Source organism: Fringilla coelebs (assembly GCF_963513975.1).
Source record: "Fringilla coelebs genome assembly, contig: SCAFFOLD_324, whole genome shotgun sequence".
Lineage (NCBI taxonomy): Eukaryota > Metazoa > Chordata > Aves > Passeriformes > Fringillidae > Fringilla > Fringilla coelebs.
Window position 1 is genome coordinate 43,657 of NW_028167394.1, and position 25,316 is coordinate 68,972.

The window sequence follows — 25,316 nt, forward strand, 5'->3', positions numbered from 1 at the left end:
AATCCCTGGGAATGATCAAGGATTTGTGGGATGGAAAATTCCAAATATTTTCATTTTTTGGGATTGTGGTGGCATCTCCTGAGGCTTCAAATTCCTTGGAATGTCCAAAGATTTGGGGGATGGAAAATTCCAAATTTTCTGGTTTTTTGGGATTGTGGTGGCATCTCCCAAAGCTTCAAATCCCCGGGAACATTCCAAGATTTGGGGACTGGAGAGTTCCCAATTTTCTGGTTTTTTGGGGATTGTGGAGCCATCTCCTGAGGTTTCACATTTCTGGGAATATCCAAGGATTTATGGGATGGAAAATTCCAAGTATTTTCATTTTTTGGGATGGTGGTGGCATCTCCTGGGGCTTCAAATCCCCGGGAACATCCAAGGATTTGGGGAATGGAAAATTCCAAATTTTCTGGATTTTTGGGATTGTGGAGCCATCTCCTGAGGCTTCACATTTCTGGGAACATCCAAGGATTTGGGGGATGGAAAATTCCAAATTTTCTGGTTTTTTGGGGATTGTGGAGCCATCTCCTGAGGCTTCACATTTCTGGGAACATCCAAGGATTTGGGGGATGGAAAATTCCAAATTTTCTGGTTTTTTGGGGATTGTGGAGCCATCTCCTGAGGCTTCACATTTCTGGGAACATCCAAGGATTTGGGGGATGGAAAATTCCAGATTTTTGGGATTGTGGTGGCACCTCCTGAGGTTTGAATTCCCCAGGAACATCCCAAGATTTGGGGGATGGAAAATTCCAGATTTTTGGGATTGTGGTGGCATCTCCTGGGGCTTCAAATCCAGGGGAATATCCAAAGATTTCGGGGATGGACAATTCCCAATTTTCTGGTTTTTTTGGGATTGTGGTGGCGTCTCCCGGGGCTTTAAAACGTGGGAATATCCAAGGATTCAACCATGGATTGGTGGGATTGGAAAACTCCAAATTTTCTGGGTTTTTGGGATTGTGGTGGCATCTCCCAAGGCTTCAAATCCCCGGGAACATCCAAGGATTTGGGGGATGGACAATTCCAGATTTTCTGGGGTTTTTGGGATGTGGGGGCAGCGTCTCCCGGGGCTTCAAAACCCTGGGAATGATCAAGGATTTGTGGGATGGAAAATTCCAAATATTTTCATTTTTTGGGATGGTGGTGGCGTCTCCTGAGGTTTCAAATCCCCAGGAACATCCCAAGATTTGGGGGATGGACAATTCCAAATTTTCTGTTTTTTTGGGATGGTGGTGGCATCTCCTGAGGCTTCACACCTTTGAGACCATCCCAAGATTTGGGGGATGGAAAATTCCAAATTTTCTCATTTTTCAGGATTGTGGTGGCATCTCCCAGGGCTTCCCACCCCTGGGACCACATGAGGATTTGGGAGATGGAAAATTCCAGATTTTGGGATTGTGGTGGCGTCTCCCGAGGCTTCAATTCCCCAGGAACATCCCAAGATTTGTGGGATGGGAAATTCCAAATTTTCTGGTTTTTTGGGATGTGGTGGCATCTCCTGAGGTTTCAAAACCTTGGGAACATCCAAGGATTTATCCAAGGACTTGTGGGATAGAAAATTCCAAATATTCTGTTTTTTTGGGATTGTGGTGGCATCTCCTGAGGCTTCACATTTCTGGGAATATCCAAGGATTTGGGAGATGGAAAATTCCAAATTTTCTGTTTTTTTGGGATTGTGGAGCCATCTCCTGAGGCTTCACATTTCTGGGAACATCCAAGGATTTGGAGGATGGAAAATTCCCAATTTTCTGGATTTTTTGGGATTGTGGTGGCATCTCCTGGGGCTTCAAAACCCTGGGAACGTTCAAGGATTTATGGGATGGAAAATTCCAAATATTTTCATTTTTTGGGATTGTGGTGGCGTCTCCTGAGGTTTCAAATCCCCAGAAATATCCCAAGATTTGGGGGATGGACAATTCCAAATTTTCTGGGTTTTTTGGGATTGTGGAGCCATCTCCTGAGGTTTCAAATCTCTGGGAATGTTCAAGGATTTGGGGGATGGAAAATTCCAGATTTTCTGGTTTTTTGGGATTGTGGTGTCATCTCCTGAGGTTTCAATTCCCCAGGAACATCCAAGGATTTGGGGGATGGAAAATTCCAAATTTTCTGGGTTTTTGGGATTGTGGAGCCATCTCCTGAGGCTTCACATTTCTGGGAATATCCAAGGATTTGGGGGATGGAAAATTCCAAATTTTCTGGTTTTTTGGGATTGTGGTGGCATCTCCTGAGGCTTCAAATTCCTTGGAATGTCCAAAGATTTGGGGGATGGAAAATTCCAAATTTTCTGGGTTTTTTGGGATTGTGGTGGCATCTCCTGGGGCTTCACATTTCTGGGAACATCCAAGGATTTGGGGGATGGACAATTCCAGATTTTTGGGATTGTGGTGGCACCTCCTGAGGTTTGAATTCCCCAGGAACATCCAAGGATTTGGGGGATGGAAAATTCCAAATTTTCTGGGTTTTTTGGGATTGTGGTGGCATCTCCTGAGGTTTCACATCCCAGAGAACATCCAAAGGTTTGGGAGATGGACAATTCCAAATATTTTCATTTTTTGGGATTGTGGTGCCATCTCCCGGGGCTTCAAATCGCTGGGAACGTCCAAGGATTTGTGGGATGGAAAATTCCAAATTTTCTGGTTTTTTGTGATTTGGGTGCCATCTCCTGGGGCTTCAAATCCCCGGGAACATCCAAAGATTTGGGGGATGGACAATTCCAAATTTTCTCATTTTTTGGGATTGTGGTGGCGTCTCCCGGGGCTTCAAATCCCAGGGAACATCCCAAGATTTGGGGGATGGACAATTCCCAATTTTCTGGTTTTTTGGGGTGGTGGTGGCATCTCCTGAGGCTTCAAATCCCTGGGGACATCCAAGGATTCAACCATGGATTTGTGGGAATGGAAAATTCAAAATTTTTTGGTTTTTTGGGATTGTGGTGGCGTCTCCCGGGGCTTCAAAACCCAGGGAACATCTCAAGATTTGGGGGATGGACAATTCCAAATTTTCTGGGTTTTTTGGGATTGTGGTGGCATCTCCCAAGGCTTCACATTTCTGGGAATATCCAAGGATTTATGGGATGGAAAATTCCAAATATTTTCATTTTTTGGGATGGTGGTGGCGTCTCCTGAGGTTTCAATTCCCCGGGAACATCCAAGGATTTGGGGGATGGAAAATTCCAGATTTTCTGGGTTTTTTGGGATCGTGGTGGCATCTCCCAAGGTTTCCCAACCCTGAGACCATCCCAAGATTTGTGGGATGGGGAAAATTCCAAATTTTCTGTTTTTTTGTGATTTGGGTGCCATCTCCCGGGGCTTCAAATCCCTGGGAACATCCCAAGATTTGGGGGATGGACAATTCCAAATTTTCTGGTTTTTTGGGATTGCGGTGGCATCTCCTGGGCCTTCCCAACCCTCAGAACATCCCAAGATTTGGGGGATGGAAAATTCCAAATATTTTCATTTTTTGGGATTTTGGTGGCATCTCCTGAGGTTTCACATCCCAGAGAACATCCCAAGATTTGGGGGATGGACAATTCCAAATTTTCTCATTTTTTAGGATTTTGGTGGCGTCTCCCAAGGCTTCAAATCCCTGGGAACGTCCAAGGATTTGGGGGATGGAAAATTCCAAATTTTTTGGGTTTTTTGGGATGGTGGTGGCATCTCCTGAGGTTTCACATCCCAGAGAACATCCCAAGATTTGTGGGATGGACAATTCCAAATTTTCTGGTTTTTTGGGGATTGTGGAGCCATCTCCTGAGGCTTCACATTTCTGGGAATATCCAAGGATTTGGGGGATGGAGAATTCCAAATTTTCTGGGTTTTTTGGGATCGTGCTGGTGTCTCCCAAGGCTTCAAATGCCCGGGAACGTCCAAGGATTTGGTGGATGGACAATTCCAAATTTTCTGGGTTTTTTGGGATTGTGGTGGCGTCTCCCAAGGCTTCAAAACCCAGGAACATCCCAAGATTTGGGGAATGGAAAATTCCAAATTTTCTGGTTTTTTTGGGATCATGGTGTCATCTCCTGAGGTTTCAATTCCTCAGGAACATCCTAAGATTTGGGGGATGGAAAATTCCAAATTTTCTGGGATTTTTGGGGATTGTGGTGGCATCTCCTGAGGCTTCAAATCCCCGGGAACATCCCAAGATTTCGGGGATGGGGAAAATTCCAAATTTTCTGGTTTTTTTGGGATGGTGGTGGCGTGTCCCGGGTCTTCAAATCCCTGGGAATATCCAAGGATTTGGGGGATGGAAAATTCCAGATTTTCTGGGTTTTTTGGGATGGTGGTGGCATCTCCTGAGGCTTCACATTTCTGGGAACATCCAAGGATTTGGAGGATGGAAAATTCCAGATTTTCTGGGTTTTTTGGGATGGTAGTGGCATCTCCCAAAGCTTCAAATCCCCGGGAATGTTCAAGGATTTGGGGGATGGAAAATTCCAAATTTTCTGTTTTTTTTGGGATTGTGGTGGCATCTCCTGGGGCTTCAAACCCTGGGAACGTTCAAGGATTTATGGGATGGAAAATTCCAAATTTTCTGGGTTTTTTGGGATTGTGGTGGCATCTCCTGAGGTTTCACATCCCCGGGAACGTCCAAGGATTTGGGGGATGGACAATTCCCAATTTTCTGGGTTTTTGGGATTGTGGTGGCATCTCCCAAAGCTTCAAATCCCTGGGAACATCCCAAGGATTTATGGGATGGACAATTCCAAATATTCTGTTTTTTTGGGGATTGTGGAGCCATCTCCTGAGGCTTCACATTTCTGGGAATATCCAAGGATTTGGGGGATGGAAAATTCCCAATTTTCTGTTTTTTTGGGATTGTGGTGGCGCCTCCTGAGGTTTCAATTCCCCGGGAACATCCAAGGATTCAACCGTGGATTTGTGGGAATGGAAAATTCCAAATTTTCTGGGGTTTTGGGATTGTGGTGGCGTCTCCTGAGGCTTCAAATCCCTGGGAATGTCAAAAGATTTGTAGGATTGGAAAATTCCAAATTTTCTGTTTTTTTGGGATTGTGGTGGCATCTCCCGGGGCTTCAAATCCCTGGGAACGTCCAAGGATTTGGGGGATGGAAAATCCCAAATTTTCTGGATTTTGGGATGTGGTGGGGGCGTCTCATGGGGCTTCAAATCTCTGGGAATGATCAAGGATTTATGGGATGGAAAATTCCAAATATTTTCATTTTTTGGGATTGTGGTGGCATCTCCTGAGGCTTCAAATCCCCAGAAATATCCCAAGATTTGGGGGATGGACAATTCCAAATTTTCTGTTTTTTTGGGATTGTGGTGGCATCTCCCAAAGCTTCAAATCCCCGGAAACATTCCAAGATTTGGGGACTGGAGAGTTCCCAATTTTCTGTTTTTTTGGGGATGGTGGAGCCATCTCCTGAGGCTTCACATTTCTGGGAACATCCAAGGATTTGGAGGATGGGAAATTCCAAATTTTCTGGGTTTTTTGGGATGGTGGTGGCATCTCCTGAGGTTTCAATTCCCCAGGAACATCCAAGGATTTGTGGGATGGAAAATTCCAAACTTTCTGGGGTTTTTGGGATTGTGGTGGCGTCTCCTGAGGCTTCAAATTCCTTGGAATGTCCAAAGATTTGGGGGATGGAAAATTCCAAATTTTCTGTTTTTTTGGGATTGTGGTGCCATCTCCCGAGGCTTCAAATCCCCGGGAACATCCAAAGATTTGGGGGATGGAAAATTCCAAATTTTCTGGTTTTTTGGGATTGTGGAGCCATCTCCTGAGGCTTCACATTTCTGGGAATATCCCAGGATTTGGGGGATGGACAATTCCAGATTTTTGGGATTGTGGTGGCACCTCCTGAGGTTTGAATTCCCCAGGAACATCCAAGGATTTGGGGGATGGAAAATCCCAGATTTTTGGGATTGCGGTGGCGTCTCCTGAGGCTTCAAATCCCCGGGAATGTTCAAGGATTTGGGGGATGGAAAATTCCAAATTTTCTGGGTTTTTGGGATTGTGGAGCCATCTCCTGAGGCTTCACATTTCTGGGAATATCCAAGGATTTGGGGGATGGACAATTCCAAATTTTCTGTTTTTTTGGGATTGTGGTGTCATCTCCTGAGGTTTCAATTCCCCAGGAACATCCAAGGATTTGGGGGATGGACAATTCCAAATTTTCTGGGTTTTTTTGGGATTGTGGTGGCATCTCCTGAGGTTTCACATCCCAGAGAACATCCAAAGGTTTGGGAGATGGACAATTCCAAATATTTTCATTTTTTGGGATTGTGGTGCCATCTCCCGGGGCTTCAAATCGCTGGGAACGTCCAAGGATTTGTGGGATGGAAAATTCCAAATTTTCTGGTTTTTTGTTCTTTGGGTGCCATCTCCTGGGGGTTCAAATCCCCGGGAACATCCAAAGATTTGGGGGATGGACAATTCCAAATTTTCTCATTTTTTGGGATTGTGGTGGCATCTCCTGGGGCTTCAAAACCCAGGGAACATCCCAAGATTTGGGGGATGGACAATTCCCAATTTTCTGGGTTTTTTGGGATTGTGGTGACGTCTCCCGGGGCTTCCCACCCCTGGGACCACATGAGGATTTGGGAGATGGAAAATCCCAAATTTTTTGGGATTGTGGTGGCCTCTCCTGGGGCTTCAAATCCCCGGGAATATCCCAAGATTTGTGGGATGGAAAATTCCAAATTTTCTGGGTTTTTTGGGATCGCGGTGGCATCTTCTCAGGGCTTCCCACCCCTGCGACCACCCGGGGGATTTGGGAGATGGAAAATTCCAAATTTTTGGGATTGTGGTGGCATCTCCCAAGGCTTCCCAACCCTCCGAAAACCCCAGGATCCGAGGGATGGAAAATCCCAAATTTTTGTGATCATGGCAGCCTCTCCCACCCCTCCCCCCCCTGGATTCCCAGATTATTTTTCCCTGTTTTTCCCGGGATTCCTGCCCACCTCCTGTGGCCGTGCCCGCAGCTCCCGCAGGGCGCGGGCGAAGGCGGCGGGGTCGGGGGCGGCGGCGCCGATCCGGCAGGATTCCAGCAGCAGCCGGAAGTGGCTCCGGAGGCGCTGCTGGAGCGCGGCCGAGCGCGCCCGCCCGGGGCCGTCGTCCACCCAGGTGTTGGCCAGGACGCACGTCTGGAATCCTGGGATTGGGATTGGGATTGGGATTGGGATTGGGGTTGGGATTGGGATTGGGGAGGGATTGGGATTGGGATTGGGGTTGGGGTTGGGATGGGGATTGGGATTGGGGTTGGGATTGGGATTGGGGTTGGGATTGGGATTGGAATTGGGATTGGGATTGGGGTTGGGGAGGGATTGGGATTGGGATTGGGGATTGGGGTTGGGGTTGGGATTGGGATTGGGATCGGGGTTGGGATTGGGATTGGGGTTGGGGTTGGGGAGGGATTGGGATCGGGATTGGGGTTGGGATTGGGATTGGGATTGGGGTTGGGATTGGGATTGGGATTGGGATTGGGGAGGGATTGGGATTGGGATTGGGGTTGGGATTGGGGTTGGGATTGGGATTGGGATTGGGATTGGGATTGGGGTTGGGATTGGGGTTGGGGTTGGGGAGGGATTGGGATTGGGGTTGGGATTGGGATCGGGATTGGGGAGGGATTGGGGTTGGGATTGGGATTAGGATTGGGGAGGGATTGGGGAGGGATTGGGATTGGGATTGGGATCGGGATTGGGGTTGGGATTGGGATCGGGATCGGGATTGGGGTTGGGGTTGGGATTGGGATTGGGATTGGGATTGGGATTGGGGAGGGATTGGGGAGGGATTGGGATTGGGATTGGGGTTGGGATCGGGATTGGGATTGGGATTGGGGTTGGGATCGGGATTGGGATTGGGATTGGGATTGGGATTGGGGTTGGGATCGGGATTGGGATTGGGATTGGGATTGGGATTGGGATTGGGGTTGGGGTTGGGGTTGGGATTGGGGTTGGGGTTGGGATTGGGATTGGGGTTGGGATTGGGGTTGGGGTTGGGGATTGGGGTTGGGGAGGGATTGGGGTTGGGGTTGGGATTGGGATTGGGATTGGGGTTGGGATTGGGATTGGGATTGGGGTTGGGATCGGGATTGGGGTTGGGATTGGGGAGGGATTGGGATGTGGATTGGGATTGGGATTGGGATTGGGATGGGGGTTGGGATTGGGATTGGGATTGGGATTGGGATTGGGATTGGGATTGGGGTTGGGATTGGGGTTGGGATTGGGATTGGGATTGGGGTTGGGGTTGGGATTGGGATTGGGGTTGGAATGGGGATTGGGATTGGGATTGGGATTGGGGTTGGGATTGGGATTGGGGTTGGGATTGGGATTGGGATCGGGATTGGGATTGGGGTTGGGATTGGGATTGGGATTGGGATTGGGGTTGGGATTGGGGTTGGGGTTGGGATTGGGGTTGGGATTGGGGTTGGGGTTGGGGTTGGGGTTGGGATTGGGATTGGGTTGGGGTTGGGGAGGGATTGGGATTGGGGTTGGGATTGGGATTGGGATCAGGGTTGGGATTGGGGTTGGGATTGGGATTGGGATCGGGATGGGGATGGGGATTGGGATTGGGGTTGGGATTGGGATTGGGATTGGGGTTGGGATCGGGATTGGGAAGGGATTGGGATTGGGGTTGGGATTGGGGTTGGGGTTGGGAAGGGATTGGGATTGGGATTGGGATTGGGGTTGGGATTGGGATTGGGATTGGGGTTGGGATTGGGGTTGGGATTGGGATTGGGATCGGGATTGGGGTTGGGGTTGGGGTTGGGGTTGGGATTGGGATTGGGATTGGGGTTGGGATTGGGATTGGGGAGGGATTGGGATTGGGGAGGGATTGGGATTGGGATGGGGATTGGGATTGGGATTGGGATGGGATTGGGGTTGGGATTGGGATTGGGATTGGGGTTGGGGTTGGGATTGGGATTGGGGTTGGGATTGGGATTGGGATTGGGGTTGGGATTGGGGTTGGGATTGGGATTGGGATTGGGATTGGGGAGCAATTGGGGTTGGGATTGGGGTTGGGATTGGGGTTGGGGTTGGGGTCGGGATTGGGGTTGGGATTGGGGAGGGATTGGGGTTGGGATTGGGATTGGGGTTGGGATTGGGCTTGGGATTGGGATTGGGATTGGGGTTGGGATTGGGATTGGGATTGGGATTGGGTTGGGATTGGGGAGGGATTGGGATTGGGATTGGGGAGGGATTGGGGTTGGGATTGGGATCGGGATTGGGATTGGGATTGGGGAGGGATTGGGGTTGGGATTGGGATTGGGGTTGGGATTGGGATTGGGATTGGGATTGGGATTGGGATTGGGATGGGGAGGGATTGGGGTTGGGATTGGGATCGGGATTGGGATTGGGATTGGGATTGGGGTTGGGATTGGGATTGGGATTGGGATCGGGATTGGGATTGGGGTTGGGATTGGGGTTGGGATTGGGATTGGGATTGGGATTGGGATTGGGGTTGGGGTTGGGATTGGGGTTGGGATTGGGATTGGGATTGGGATTGGGATTGGGGTTGGGGTTGGGGTTGGGATTGGGATTGGGGTTGGGGTTGGGATTGGGATTGGGATTGGGGAGGGATTGGGATTGGGGTTGGGGTTGGGATTGGGGAGGGATTGGGATTGGGATTGGGGTTGGGGTTGGGATTGGGATTGGGATTGGGATTGGGATTGGGATTGGGGTTGGGATTAGGGAGGGATTGGGATTGGGATTGGGGTTGGGGTTGGGATTGGGATTGGGATTGGGGTTGGGGTTGGGGTTGGGATTGGGGTTGGGATTGGGTTGGGATTGGGATTGGGATTGGGATTGGGGAGGGATTGGGATGGGGATTGGGATTGGGATTGGGGTTGGGATTGGGATTGGGATTGGGGTTGGGATTGGGATTGGGATTGGGATTGGGATTGGGGTTGGGGTTGGGATTGGGATCGGGATTGGGATTGGGATTGGGATTGGGATTGGGGTTGGGATTGGGATTGGGATTGGGATTGGGATTGGGGTTGGGATTGGGATTGGAGTTGGAATTGGGATTGGGGATTGGGATGGGGATGGGGATTGGGGTTGGGATTGGGATTGGGATTGGGATTGGGATTGGGGTTGGGGTTGGGATTGGGATCGGGATTGGGATTGGGATTGGGGTTGGGATTGGGATTGGGGTTGGGATTGGGATTGGGATGGGGATGGGGATTGGGGTTGGGATTGGGATCGGGGTTGGGGAGGGATTGGGATTGGGATGGGGATCGGGGTTGGGATTGGGATTGGGATTGGGGTTGGGATTGGGGTTGGGGTTGGGATTGGGATTGGGATGGGGATTGGGATTGGGGTTGGGATTGGGATCGGGGTTGGGGTTGGGATGGGGATTGGGATTGGGGTTGGGATTGGGGAGGGATTGGGATTGGGATTGGGATTGGGATTGGGATTGGGATTGGGATTGGGGTTGGGATGGGGATTGGGATTGGGGTTGGGATTGGGATTGGGGTTGGAATTGGGGAGGGATTGGGGTTGGGGTTGGGATTGGGATGGGGATCGGGATTGGGGTTGGGGTTGGGATTGGGATTGGGGTTGGGATTGGGGTTGGGATTGGGATTGGGATTGGGGTTGGGATTGGGGTTGGGATTGGGATTGGGGTTGGGATTGGGGTTGGGATTGGGATCGGGATTGGGATTGGGGTTGGGATTGGGGTTGGGGTTGGGATTGGGATTGGGGTTGGGATTGGGATTGGGGAGGGATTGGGATTGGGATTGGGATTGGGGTTGGGGTTGGGGTTGGGATTGGGGTTGGGATTGGGATTGGGATTGGGGTTGGGGTTGGGGTTGGGATCGGGGTTGGGATTGGGATGGGGATTGGGGTTGGGGAGGGATTGGGATGGGGATTGGGATTGGGGTTGGGATGGGGATTGGGATTGGGATTGGGATTGGGGTTGGGATTGGGGTTGGGATTGGGGTTGGGATTGGGGTTGGGGTTGGGATTGGGATTGGGATTGGGATTGGGGTTGGGATTGGGGTTGGGATTGGGGTTGGGGTTGGGATTGGGATCGGGATTGGGGTTGGGATTGGGATTGGGATTGGGGAGGGATTGGGGTTGGGATTGGGATTGGGGTTGGGATTGGGATTGGGATTGGGGAGGGATTGGGATTGGGATGGGGATTGGGATTGGGGAGGGATTGGGATTGGGGAGGGATTGGGATTGGGATTGGGATGGGGATTGGGGTTGGGATTGGGATTGGGATTGGGGTTGGGATTGGGATTGGGATTGGGGTTGGGGTTGGGATTGGGATTGGGATCGGGATTGGGATTGGGGTTGGGATCAGGATTGGGATTGGGATTGGGGAAAAAAACGGGAATGCTCGGCACGGAGACGCCGCTGGTGATGGGATGGAGCAGGGGCTGACAACGTTCCCAAAGTTCCCAAGGTTCCCAGAGTTCCGTTCCCACCATTCCCAATATTCCCAATGTTCTGTTCCCATCATTCCCACCATTCCATTCCCAACATTCCCAACGTTCCCAACCCACCATTCCCACCATTCCATTCCAAACATTCCCAACATTCCCAACCCACCATTCTCACCATTCCGCTCCCACCATTCCCACCATTCTCATCCCACCATTCCCAAAGTTCCCAACGTTCCCAGTGTTCCGTTCCCACCATTCCCAATATTCCCAACATTCCCAACCCACCATTCCCACCATTCCATTCCCAACATTCCCAACATTCCCAACCCACCATTCTCAACATTCTCATCCCACCATTCCCACCATTCTCATCCCACCATTCCCACCATTCCCAACGTTCCGTTCCCACCATTCCCACCATTTCCACCCTTCCGTTCCCAACATTCCCAACGTTCCGTTCCCAACATTCCCAACATTCCATTCCCACCATTCCCAACATTCCTAACGTTCCGTTCCCACCATTCCCACTATTCCCAACATTCCCAACGTTCCATTCCCAACATTCCCACCATTCCCACCATTCTCATCCCACCATTCCCAACATTCCCAACGTTCCGTTCCCATCATTCCCACCATTCCACTCCCACCATTCCCATCCCACCATTCCCACCATTCCCATCCCACCATTCCCACCATTCCCAACATTACCAGTGTTCCGTTCCCAACGTTCCCAGTGTTCCCAACATTCCCAGTGTTCTGTTCCCAACGTTCCCAAGATCCCAACGTTCCATTCCCACCATTCCCACCATTCCCAATATCCCCAACCATCCCATCCCACCATTCCCAACATTCCCAGTGTTCCGTTCCCAACGTTCCCAACGTTCCCAACATTCCCAGTGTTCCGTTCCCAACATTCCCAACATTCCGTTCTCACCATTCCCACCATTCCCACCATTCCTAACCCACCATTCCCATCATTCCAAACATTCCATTCCCACCATTCCCAACGTTCCGTTCCCACCATTCCCACCATTTCCATTATTCCGACTCCCTTTCCCACCATTCCCAACCCACCATTCCCAACATTCCATTCCCACCATTCCCAACGTTCCGTTCCCACCATTCCCAACATTCCCAACCCACCATTCCCAACTTTCCCAAAGTTCCCAACGTTCCCAACATTCCCAACGTTCCCATCATTCATTCCCAACATTCCCAACGTTCCCAACATTCCCAGCATTCCGTTCCCAACATTCCCAACATTCCATTCCCACCATTCCCAAACATTCCCACCATTCCCACCATTCCCACCATTCCATTCCCACCATTCCCAACATTCCGTTCCCAACATTCCCACCATTTCCAACATTCCCAGCATTCCGTTCCCAACATTCCCAGTGTTCCCAGTGTTCCCAATGTTCCATTCCCAATGCTCCCAACATTCCATTCCCACCATTCCCAACATTCCATTCCCACCATTCCCACCATTCCCAACATTCCCAGTGTTCCGTTCCCAACATTCCGTTCCCAACATTCCCAAACATTCAATTCCCACCATTCCCAACATACCCACCATTCCCAACGTTCCATTCCCACCATTCCCAAACATTCCCAAACATTCCATTCCCACCATTCCCAACATTCCCAACCCACCATTCCCAAAGTTCCATTCCCAACATTCCCAACGTTCCGTTCCCAACATTCCCAAGGTTCCATCCCCACCATTCCCAAGGTTCCATTCCCAACATTCCCAAGGTTCCATTCCCAACATTCCCAAGGTTCCATCCCCACCATTCCCAAGGTTCCATCCCCACCATTCCCAAGGTTCCATTCCCACCATTCCCAGCATCCTATTCCCAACATTTCCAAGGTTCCATTCCCACCATTCCCAAGGTTCCATTCCCAACATTCCCAAGGTTCCAAACCCACCATCCCCACCACTCCCTGGAATCCCACCATTCCCAGCATTCCCACCATCCCCAGAATTCCCAGAATTCCCAGCATTCCCAGAATTCCCGGAATTCCCACATTCCCACCGTGTTCCTGGAGCTGTGTGGCCGCCCGCAGCAGCCGGGGCTCCAGGCGGCCGCGCTGCCGCCATTCCCAACATCCCCATCCCATCATTCCCAACATTCCCAAGGTTCCATCCCCACCATCCCCACCATCCCACCACTCCCAGAATTCCCGGAATTCCCGGAATTCCGTCCCCACCGTGTTCCCGGAGCTGGCTGGCCGCCCGCAGCAGCCACCATTCCCAACATTCCCAACATTCCATTCCCATCATTCCCAACATTCCATACCCACCATCCCCATCACTCCCATCACTCCCACCATTCCCACCATCCCCATCATTCCCGGAATTCCCGTAATTCCCGGAATTCCATCCCCACCGTGTCCCCGGAGCTCACTGGCCACCCGCAGCAGCTGCCATTCCCAACATCCCATCATTCCCAACGTTCCATCCCCACCATCCCCACCACTCCCATCACTCCCAGAATTCCCAGAATTCCCGGAATTCCATCCCCACCGTGTTCCCGGAGCTGGGCGGCCGCCCGCAGCAGCCGGGGCTCCAGGCGGCCGCGCTGCCGCCATTCCCAACATCCCCATCCCACCATTCCCAACATTCCCAAGGTTCCATCCCCACCATCACTCCCAGAATTCCCAGAATTCCCAGAATTCCCAAAATTCCCAGTTTTTCCCGCACCGTGTTCCCGGAGCTGTGCGGCCGCCCGCAGCAGCCGGGGCTCCAGGCGGCCGCGCTGCCGCCATTCCCACCATCCCCATCCCATCATTCCCAACATTCCCAAGGTTCCATCCCCACCATCCCCACCATCCCACCACTCCCAGAATTCCTGGAATTCCCGGAATTCCGTCCCCACCGTGTTCCTGGAGCTGTGTGGCCGCCCGCAGCATCCGGGGCTCCAGGCGGCCGCGCTGCTGCCATTCCCAACATCCCCATCCCATCATTCCCGACATTCCCAACATTCCATCCCCACCATCACTCCCACCATCCCCAGAATTCCCAGAATTCCCAGAATTCCCACATTCCCACCGTGTTCCTGGAGCTGTGTGGCCGCCCGCAGCAGCCGGGGCTCCAGGCGGCCGCGCTGCCGCAGCTCCCGGAAGGGCCGGGAGGCCGAGAATCCCTCGGGAATGGGCAGGCCCAGCCCCCGGCACCGGGCACGGCAGCCGGCGTCCAGCTCCTCCAGCAGCTGGGGGAAAGAACGGGAAAATCGGGAATTCCGGGAATTTCAGGGGAAAAAACATCAAAATCTGGGGATTCTGGGTTGGGAAAGCCCCGAAATCTGGGAAATTCTGGGTTGGGAAAGCCCCAAAATCTGGGAATTCTTGGTGGGAATTGGCACCGGGCACGGCACCCGGCATCCAGCTCCTCCAGCAGCTGGGGGGAACAACGGGAAAATTGGGAATTCCCAAAATTTCAAGAAAATTCCTGGGAAAAAAACCCCAAAATCTGAGAAATCCTCTGGAGTGGATCCTAAATCCCGGAGTGGATCCTAAATCCTGGAGTGGATCCTGGACCACGGGGTGGGTCCTAAATCCCGGAGTGGATCCCACACCCTGGGGTGGATCCTAAATCCCGGAGTGGATCCCAGAGCTGGGGGCAGATCCCAAATCCCAAACCCCAGGCTCGGTCCCAATCCCAGGGTGGATCCCAATCCCAGGGTGAATCCTAAATCCTGGAGTGGATCCCGGACCCTGGAGTGGATCCTGAACCCCGCAGTGGATCCCAATCCCCGGGGTGGCTCCCAATCCCCGGGGTGGATCCCAACCCCCGGGGTGGATCCCAAACCCTGGAGTGGATCCCGGCCCCCCGGAGTGGATCCCAAACCCCGGGGTGGATTGCAGACCCTGGAGTGGATCCCAAACTCTGGGGTGGATCCTGGACCCCAGAGTGGATCTCGACCCCCGGCATGGATCCTGAACCCCGGGGTGGATCCCAAACCCCAGAGTGGATCCCGAACCCCGGAGTGGATCCTGAACCCCGGAGTGGATCTCAGACCCCCTGAGTGGATCTCAGACCCCCAGAGTGGATCCCAGAGCCAGGGGTGGATCCCAAATCCCAAACACCAGGGTTGATCCCAATCCCGGAGTGGATCCTAAATCCCGGAGTGGATCGTGAACCCCTGGAGTGGATCCCAAACCCAGAGTGGATCCCGGACCCCGGAGTGGATCCCAACCCTGGGGTGGATCCCAAATCCTGGGGTGGATCCCAAACCCTGGGGTGGATCGTGGACCCCGGAGTGGATCCCAACCCTGGGGTGGATCCCAAACCCTGGGGTGGATCCCAGACTCTTGGAGTGGATCCTGAACCCCGGAGTGGATCCCAACCCTGGGGTGGATCCCGGACCGCTGGGGTGGATCCCGGACCCCTGGAGTGGATCTCAAACCCCGGGGTGGATCCCAAGCCCTGGGGTGGATCCCAGACTCTTGGAGTGGATCCTGAACCCCGCAGTGGATCCCAACCCTGGGGTGGATCCCGGACCCCTGGGGTGGATCCCGGACCCCTGGGGTGGATCCCGGACCCCTGGGGTGGATCCCGGACCCCTGGGGTGGATCTCAAGCCCTGGGGTGGATCCCAAGCCCTGGGGTGGATCCCGGACTCTTGGAGTGGATCCCAAATCCTGAATCTCAGGGTTGGTCCCAAGCCCCGGAGTGGATCCCAAGCCCTGGAGTGGGTCCCGGACCCCCAGAGTGGATCCCAGAGCTGGGGTGGATCCCGAATCCCAATCCCCAGGGTTGGCCCCAATCCCAGGGTGGATCCCAAGCCCCGGAGTGGATCCTAAATCCCAGAGGGGATCCTGAACCCTGCAGTGGATCCCGGACCCTAGGGTGGATCCCAAACCCTGGGGTGGATCCCAAACCCCAGAGTGAATCCTGAACGCCGTAGTGAATCCCAAGCCCAGGAGTGGATCCCGATCCCAGGGTGGATCCCAAGACCGGGGAGGATCCCAGACCCCGGGGTGGATCCTGATCCCGGGGTGGATCCCGATCCCTGGGGTGGATCCCAATCCCCGGAGTGGATCCCAATCCCAGGGTGGATCCCAGACCCCAGGGTTGATCCCAGTCCCAGGGGTGGATCCCAGTCCCAGGGGTGGATCCCAATCCCGGGGTGGATCCCAGACCCCAGGGTTGATCCCAAGCCCCAGGGTGGATCCCGGTCCCAAAGTGGATCCCGATCCCGGGGTGGATCCCAGACCCAAGGGTGGATCCCAATCCCAGAGTGGATTCCCAAATCCCAGGGTGGATCCCAGACCCCGGGGTGGATCCCAGACCCCAGGAGTGGATTCCCAAGCCCCGGAGTGGATCCCAATCCCGGGGTGGATCCCAGTCCCAGAGTGGATCCTGGTCCTGGGGTGGATCCCAATCCCGGGGTGGATCCCGATCCCGGGGTGAATCCCAGCCCCCAGGGTGGATCCCGACCCACGGAGTGGATCCCAGACCCTGGGATGGATCCTGAGCCCAGAGTGGATCCCCAACCCCAAACCCCAGGGTGGATGCCAGACCCTAGGGTGGATCCCGATCCCATGGTTGATCCCAAGCCTCGGGGTGGATCCCAATCCCAGGGTGGATCCTGACCCCGGGGTGGATCCCGATCCCGACCCCGGGGTGGATCCCGATCCCAAGGTGGATCCCAATCGTGGGGTGGATCCCGATCCCAGGGTGGTTCCCAATCCCAGGGTGGATCCCAAATCCCAGAATGTATCATGATCCCAGAGTGGATCCTGATTCCGGGGTGGATCCCAAACCCGGGGTGGATCCCAGACCCTGGGGTGGATCCCAATCCCAGGGTGGATCCCAAATCCCAGAACCCAGGGTGGATCCCGATCCCAGGGTGGATCCCGATCCCAGGGTGGATCCTGATCCCAGGGTGGATCCCGATCCCAGGGTGGATCCCGATCCCGGAGTGGATCCTGATCCCAGGGTGGATCCTGATCCCAGGGTGGATCCTGATCCCAGGGTTGATCCCAAGCCCCAGAGTGGATCCCGATCCCGGGGTGGATCCCAATCCCAAGGTGGATCCCGCCTCCGGGGTGGATCCCGATCCCAAGGTGGATCCCGATCCCAAGGTGGATCCTGCCCCTGGGGTGGATCCCAAACCCCAGGATTGATCCCAAATCCCAGAACCCAGAGTGGATCCCGATCCCGGGGTGGATCCCGATCCCGGGGTGGATCCTGATCCCGGGGTGGATCCCAGACCCCAGGGTATATCCCAATCCCAGGGTGGATCCCCGATCCCGATCCCAGGGTGGATCCCAATCCCTGGGGTGGATCCCAATCCCAGGGTGGATCACAATCCCAGAATGGATCCTGATCCCGGAGTGGATCCTGATCCCGGGGTGGATCCCAAACCACGGAGTGGATCCCGAACCCCGGAGTGGATCCCAAAAACCAGGGTGGGTCCCAGACCCTGGAGTGGATCCCAGATCCCGGGGTGGATCCCGATCCCGATCCCAAAGTGGATCCCGCTCCCACCTGGCTGAGGCCGATGTGTCCCCGCAGCGCTCGGGCCCGCGGGCTCTGGGATCCACCGGAATCCAGCACGGCCTCCAGGAACCCCCTGGGAAACCCCACAGCAGATCCCATAAAAACCCCAAATCAGATCCCATAAAACCCCAAATCAGATCCCCCAAAACCCCCAAATCAGATCCCATAAAACCCCAAATCAGATCCCATAAAAACCCCAGAGCAGATCCCTAAAAACCCCAAATCAGATCCCATAAAAAAACCTGGATCAGATCCCAAAAACCCAGAGCAGATCCCAAAAACCCCAAATCAGATCCCAACCCCCAAATCAGATCCCAAACCCCAAATCCAGGATCCCAAGTTCAGATCCCAAATCCAAAATCCCAAATCCCATAAAAAACACCAAATCCCAAATCCCAGATCCCCTAAAACCCCAAAGCTCAGATCCCAAATCCCAAATCCTGAATCCCATAAAAACCCCAAACCATGGAACCCATAAACTCCAAAATCTCAGATCCCATAAAAAAACCCCAAAAAACCTCAGAGCCCATAAAAACCCCAAATCCCTGACCCCAAAAACCCCAAATCCCTAAGAAACACCAAATCCCAAATCTCAGATCCCAAACCCCAAAATCCCATAAAAACCCCCAAACCCCAAAGCTCAGATCCCATAAAACAAATCCCAAATCCCCAAAAAAACCCCAAATCGCAGTTCCCATAAAAAACCCCAAGACCCCTCAGAGCCCATAAAAACCCCAAACCCCAGATCCCAAAGACCCCAAACCCCAAATCTCAGATCCCAAACCCCAAAATCCCATTAAAAACCCCAAACCCCAAAATCTCAGATCCCATTAAAAAAACCCCAAAAAACCTCAGAGCCCATTAAAAACCCCAAACCCCAAAGCTCAGATCCCATAAAACCCCAAATCCCAAATCCAGGATCCCAAACCCCAAAGCTCAGATCCCAAATCCCAAATCCTCAAATCCCAAAAACCCCAAATCCCAAAAACTCCAAATCCCAAAATAACCCCAAATCCCTAAAAATCCCAAATCCCAAAAAGCCCCAGTCCCATCCCCCAACCTCCAAACCCCCAAACCCAAAACTTCAAATCCCAAATCCCAAAAAACTCAAAACCCCAAAAGACCCAAATCCCAAATGCCCCAAACCCCAAAACCCCCAAACCCCAAAACCCCAAACCCCCAAATCCCAAACCCCCAAACAACCCAAACCCCAAAACCCCAAAAACCCCAAACCCCAAAACCCCAAAACCCCAAACCCCAAATCCCAAAAACACCAAAGCCCAAAAATCCCAAATCCCAAACCCCAAAATCCCAAACCGCAAAAATACCAAATGCCAAAAACCCCAAACCTCAAAAACCCCAAACCCCAAAAACCCCAAACACCCCAAACCCCAAAACCCCCAAACACCAAACCCCAAAACTCGCAAACCCCCAAAACCCCAAACCCCAAAAATCCCAAACCCCAAACACCCCAAAAACCCCAAACCCCAAAAACCCCAAAACCCCCAAACACCAAACCCCAAAAACCCCAAATCCCCAAACCCCAAACACCCCAAACACCCCAAACCCCAACCACCCCAAAACCCCAAACCCGAAATCCCAAAGCCCCAAACCTCAAATACCCCAAAACCCCGCAAACCCCCAAATCCCAAATCCCAAACCCCAAACCCCAAAAACCCCCAAAACCCCAAATCCCCCAAACCCCAAAATCCCAAACCCCAAACTCAAAACCCCAACAACCCCAAACCCCAAAACCCCCAAAACCCCCAAAAACCCCAAAACCCCAAACCCCAAAAACCCCAAAACCCCAAACCCCAAAAACCCCAAAACCCCCAAAAACCCCAAAACCCCCCAAACCCCAAAAACCCCAAAAACCCCAAAAACCCCCAAAACCCCAAAACCCCCAAAACCCCAAACACCCCCAAAACCCCAAACCTCAAAAACCCCAAATCCCAAACCCCCAAACCCCAAAACCCCAAAACCCCAAATCCCCAAACCCCAAACCCCAAAAACCCCAAACCCCAAAAACCCCAAAAACCCCAAAACCCCAAAAACCCCAAAAACCCCAAAAGCCCCAAACCCCAAAAACGCCAAAAACCCCAAAAACCCCAAAAACCCCAAAAACCCCAAAAACCCCAAAAGCCCCAAACCCCCCAAACCCCAAAAACCCCAAAAACCCCAAAAACCCCAAAAACCCCAAAAGCCCCAAACCCCAAACCCCCAAACCCCAAAAACCCCAAACCCCCAAACCCCCAAAACCCCAAAAACCCCAAAAACCCAAACTCCAAACCCCAAACCCCAAACACCCCCAAAACCCCCAAAACCCCAAAAACCCCAAACCCCCAAAACCCCAAAACCCCAAACCCCAAAACCCCAAACCCCAAACCCCAAAAACCCCCAAAACCTCAAAAACCCCAAAAACCCAAAACCCCAAAAACCAAAACCCCCAAAACCCCAAATCCCAAAAGCCCCAAAAACCCCAAACACCCCAAAAACCCAAACCCCAAATTCCCCAAAACCCCAAAAACCCCAAACACCCCAACAACCCCAAAAACCCCAAACCCCAAAAACCCCAACCCCCAAAAACCCCAAAACCCCCAAAACCCCAAACCTCAAAAACCCCAAACCCCAAAAACCCCAAACCCCCAAAAGCCCCAAACACCCCCAAAACCCCAAACCTCAAAAACCCCAAACCCCAAAAACCCCAAACCCCAAAAACCCCAAAAACCCCAAAAATCCCAAACCCCAAAAACCCCAAAACCACCAAACCCCAAAAATCCCAAATCCCAAACCCCAAACCCCAAACCCCAAAAATCCCAAACCCCAAACCCCAAAAATCCCAAAAACCCCAAAAAACCCAAACCCCAAAACCCCCAAAACCCCAAAAAGCCCAAAACCCCCAAACCACCAAAACCCCAAAAACCCCAAACCCCCCAAACCCCCAAACCCCAAAAACCCCAAAAACCCGAAAAACCCCAAAACCCCCAAACCCCAAAAACCCCAAACCCCAAAACCCCCAAAACCCCAAACCCCAAAAACCCCAAATCCCAAACCCCCCAAACCCCAAAAACCCCAAAAACCCCCAAACCCCAAAAACCCCAAACCCCCAAACCCCAAATCCCAAAAACCACAAACACCCCAAAAACCACAAAAACCCCAAATCCTAAAAATCCCAAGCCCCAAACCCCCAAAACCCCAAACCCCAAACCCCAAAAACCCCAAAAACCCCAAATCCCAAAAACTCCAAACCCCCAAAACCCCAAAATTCCCAAACCCCAAACCCCAAACCCCAAAAACCCAAACCCCAAAAACCCCAAAAACCCCAAAAACCCCAAACCCCAAACCCCAAAAACCCCCAAACCCCAAAAACCCCAAATCCCAAAACCCCAAAAACCCCAAAAACCCCAAAACCCCCCAAACTCCAACCCCGCACGGTCGGCGCCGCCAACCACAAAATTCTCGCGTTGATTCCTTGTGACTCGCGCGGCGCCGCCTCTCATTATCACGCGGGCGGGCGCTTTCTCCCGCTCTAGGCGCGGTTTTAGCGAACCGAGCCCAAACCGAGCCTAAACCGAGCCCGAACCGAGCCTAAACCGAGCCGGGCCTACCTGGGCAGGGCCCAGTCGCTCTCGCAGACGCTCAGGAAGTGCTGCAGGCCCGGCTTGAGCAGAACCCCGCCAAGGTCGAAGAGCACGGCCCGCGCCATGGCCGCCGCCGGAGCCGGGACTCGAACCCGCGACCTCGAACTTTGGCCCAGTTTAGGCCACGCCCCCTCTGCTCTAACCACGCCCCCTCCACAGAAACCACGCCCCTCACATTGCCTGCAATGCTCGCTAAAGCCACGCCTTCTTAATGAAGCCACGCCCCCACTAAGCCACGCCCCGTTCTCGGTTTCCCGAGGGGATTTTTGGGGTGGCCAAAGAAATTTTGGGGTCCAAATGGGATTTTTGGAGTCGCTGAGGGATTTTAGGGGGTTCCCAGAGGGATTTTTGGGGGTTTCTGTGGGATTTTGGGGAATTCTCGAGGTTTGGATCGACCCCGACTCCTTCTGTGCCTCAGTTTCCCCGTTTGGAGGCCACACGGAAATCCACCAAAAATCGCAAATCCCAAATAACTCCAACCACAAAATTCCAGCCCCCAAAAATCCCAAATCCCCCAAACATCAAATCCCAAACCCCCCAAAAATCCCAAATCCCCCAAAAATCCCCAAAACCCCAAAATTCCCAATACCCCAAAGCCCCAATCCCAAAAACACCAAATCCCAAAATCCCAAATTCCCAAATCCTAAATTCCCCAAAATCCCAAACCCTAAATCCCCCAAATCCCCAAAATCCCCGAAATTTCCAAAATCCCCCAAAATTTCCAAAATCCCCAAATCCCAAAAATCCCTTAAAATCCCCCAAATCCCGAAAACTCTAAAACCCCAAAATGCTGAAAACCACAAACCCCAAAAATCCCATAAATCCCAACCCCCAAAAATCCCAAGAACCAAAAAAATCCCAAATCCTAAAAATCCCTCAAAATCCTCTAAAATCCCAAATCCCAAATTTCCCCCCCCCAAAAACTCCAAATCCCGAAAACCCCAAAATCCCCAAATCCCCAAATCCCCAAATCCCCCAAATCCCAAATCCTGGTTCCCAAAAATCACAGAAATCCCCAAAACCCCAAATTATCCAAACCCCAAAATCCCAAAAATCCCAAAAACCCCAAACGCCCCCAAAATCCCAAAGCCTGGATCCCAAAAATCCCAAATATTCCAAAAAATCCCCAAAATCCCAAATCCCAAATGTCCCCAAAATCCCCCAAATCCTAAATGATCCCAAATCCCCAAAATCCCAGAAACCCCAAAAATCCCCAAACCCCAAATATCCCAAAAATCCCCAAAATTCCCAAATCCCCAAACCCCCAAAGCTCCGAAATCCCCAATTTCAAACCCCAAATCCTAAAAATCCCCCCCAAATCCCAAAGGCTGGATCCCAAAAATCCCCCAAAATCCCAAAAATCCCCAAATCCCCAAATCCTAAATGATCCCAAACCCCAAATCCCCAAAATCCCCCAAACCCCAAATATCCCAAAAATCCCCAAAATGCCCCAAATCCCAAAAATCCGAATCCCCAAATCCCAAAAATCCCCAAGCCTGGATCCCAAAAATCCCCAAAATCCCAAGAATCCCAAATCCCAAAAATCCCCCAAACCCCAAACCCCAAATGCAAGAAATCCTAAAAATCTCCAAAAATGCCAGAAATCCCCAAAACCGTTTAAAAAAACCCCCAAAATCCCCAAATCCCAAAAATCCCAAAACCCCCCCAAAAAAATCCCCAAGCCTGGATCCCAAATATCCCAAAAATTCAAAAAAAAATCCCAAATGTCCCCCAAATCCCAAACCCCAAATCCCAAATTCATGATCCCAAACCCCAAAAATCCCAAATGCCCCAAATCCCAAATGCCCCAAACCCCAAAAATCCCAAACCCCAAAATGCCCCAAATCCCAAAAATCCCAAAAATCCACCCAAAATCCCAAAGCCTGGATCCCAAATATCCCAAAAATCCCCAAAATCCCCAAACCCCAAATCCCCAAAAATCCCCCCCAAAATCCCAAATCCCAAAAATGCCCCGAATCCCAAATCCCAAAAACCTCCAAAAATGCCAAAATTGCCCCAAACCCTAAAAAACCCCAAAACCTCCAAAATCCTTAACCCCCCCCCCAAAAATCCCCCAAATCCCAAAGATCCCAAAACCTCAGGAAATCCAAATCCCCCAAATCCCAAAATCCCAAAAATCCTGAGCGATCCCAAATCCCCCAAAAGTCCCAAAATCCCCCCCAAATCCCCCAAATCCATCAAAATCCCAAACCCCAAAATGCCCCAAACCCCAAATTCCCCAAATCCCAAAGCTTGGATCCCAAAAATCCCAAAATTTCCCCAAAATCCCAAAACCCCAAATTGAAAAAAATCCCCAAAAATCCCCCAAAATCCCCCAAAATCCCCCAAATCCCAAAATCCTGAGTGATCCCAAACCCCAGAAACCCCAAAATGCCCAAAAATCCCAAACCCCAAAATGCCCCAAAAATCCCCCAATCCCAAAAATCCCCCCCAAATCCCAAAGCCTGGATCCCAAAAATCCCCAAATCCCCAAAATCACAAAAATACCCAAAAATCCCCCAAAATCCCAAACCCGAAATCCCAAAATCCCCCAAATCCCAAAACCCCAAATTGAAAAAATTCCAAAAAATCCCAAAAAAATCCCCCCAAAATCCCCAAAATCCTAAAAAACCCCAAAAATCCCAAAACCCCAAATTGCAGAAATGCCCCAAATCCCCAAAATCCCCAAAATCCCAAACCCCCAAATTAAAAAAATTCCCCAAAATCCCGAAAATCCCCCAAAAATCACCAAAAATCCTGAGCGATCCCAAACCCCAAAAACCCCAAAATCCCCCAAAAACCCCAAACCCCAAAATGCCCCAAAACCCCCCCAAAACCCCCAAATCCCCAAAATCCCCCCAAAATCCCAAAGCCTGGATCCCAAAAATCCCAAAATCCCCAAAATCACAAAAATCCCCAAAAATCCCAAAACCCCAAATTGCAGAAATCCCCCAAATCCCCAAAAATCCCCCAAATCCCCAAAAAATCCCCAAAAATCCCAAACCCCAAAATGCCCCAAAACCCCCAAAACCCCCAAATCCCAAAAATCCCCCCAAAATCCCAAAGCCTGGATCCCAAAAATCCCAAAAATCCCAAAAATCCCCCAAAATCCCCAAACCCCAAATTGCAGAAATCCCAAAAATCCCCCAAAATCCCAAAAATCCCCAAAATCCCAAAAATCCCAAAACCCCAAATTGCAGAAATCCCCAAATCCCCCCAAAATCCAAAAATCCCCAAAACCCCAAACCCGAAATCCCCAAATCCCCAAAACCCGAAAAAATCCTCAAAATGCCCCCAAAATCCCAAACCCGAAATCTCAAAAATCCCACAAATTCCAAATCCCAAAATCCCCCAAAATCCCCAAAATCCCAAACCCGAAATCTCAAAAATCCCCAAAATCCCAAACCCAAAATCCCCAAAATCCCAAATTCCCAAATCCCCCCAAAATCCCCCCAAATCCCCAAAATCCCCCCAAAATCCCAAAGCCTGGATCCCAAAAATCCCCAAATCCCCAAAATCACAAAAATCCCCAAAAATCCCAAAAACCCCAAATTGCAGAAATCCCCAAAATCCCCCCAAATCCCACAAATCCCAAACCCCAAAGATCCCCAAAATCCCCCAAATCCCAAAACCCCAAATTGAAAAAATCCCCAAAAATCCCCAAAATCCCCAAAACCCTAAAAAACGCCAAAAATCCCCAAGATCCCAAAAATCCCCAAGATCCCAAAGATCCCCAACCCCTCCAAAATCCCCAAACCCCAAATTCCCAAAATCCCCCAAATCCCAAAACCCCAAAAATCTCAAAAATCTCAAAAATCCCCAAAAAT

At 51.8% G+C, this 25,316-nt stretch overlaps 1 protein-coding gene across 1 annotated transcript in view; it reads right to left on the reverse strand.

The window, feature by feature from the left end:
* EPHX2 (epoxide hydrolase 2) overlaps positions 1 to 21,578 on the reverse strand; it is a gene marked incomplete at its 3' end in the record, with an annotated part of 63,025 nt that extends 41,447 nt beyond the window's left edge. The window contains exons 1-4 of the mRNA XM_084227482.1: positions 21,457 to 21,578; positions 17,837 to 17,921; positions 14,394 to 14,553; positions 6,915 to 7,105 (exon numbers count right to left, since the gene is read on the reverse strand). Of these exons, the coding sequence (XP_084083608.1) occupies positions 6,915 to 7,105; positions 14,394 to 14,553; positions 17,837 to 17,921; positions 21,457 to 21,554 (534 nt within the window). The remainder of the gene's footprint in view (positions 1 to 6,914; positions 7,106 to 14,393; positions 14,554 to 17,836; positions 17,922 to 21,456) is intronic.
* Positions 21,579 to 25,316: the final 3,738 nt, after the last annotated feature.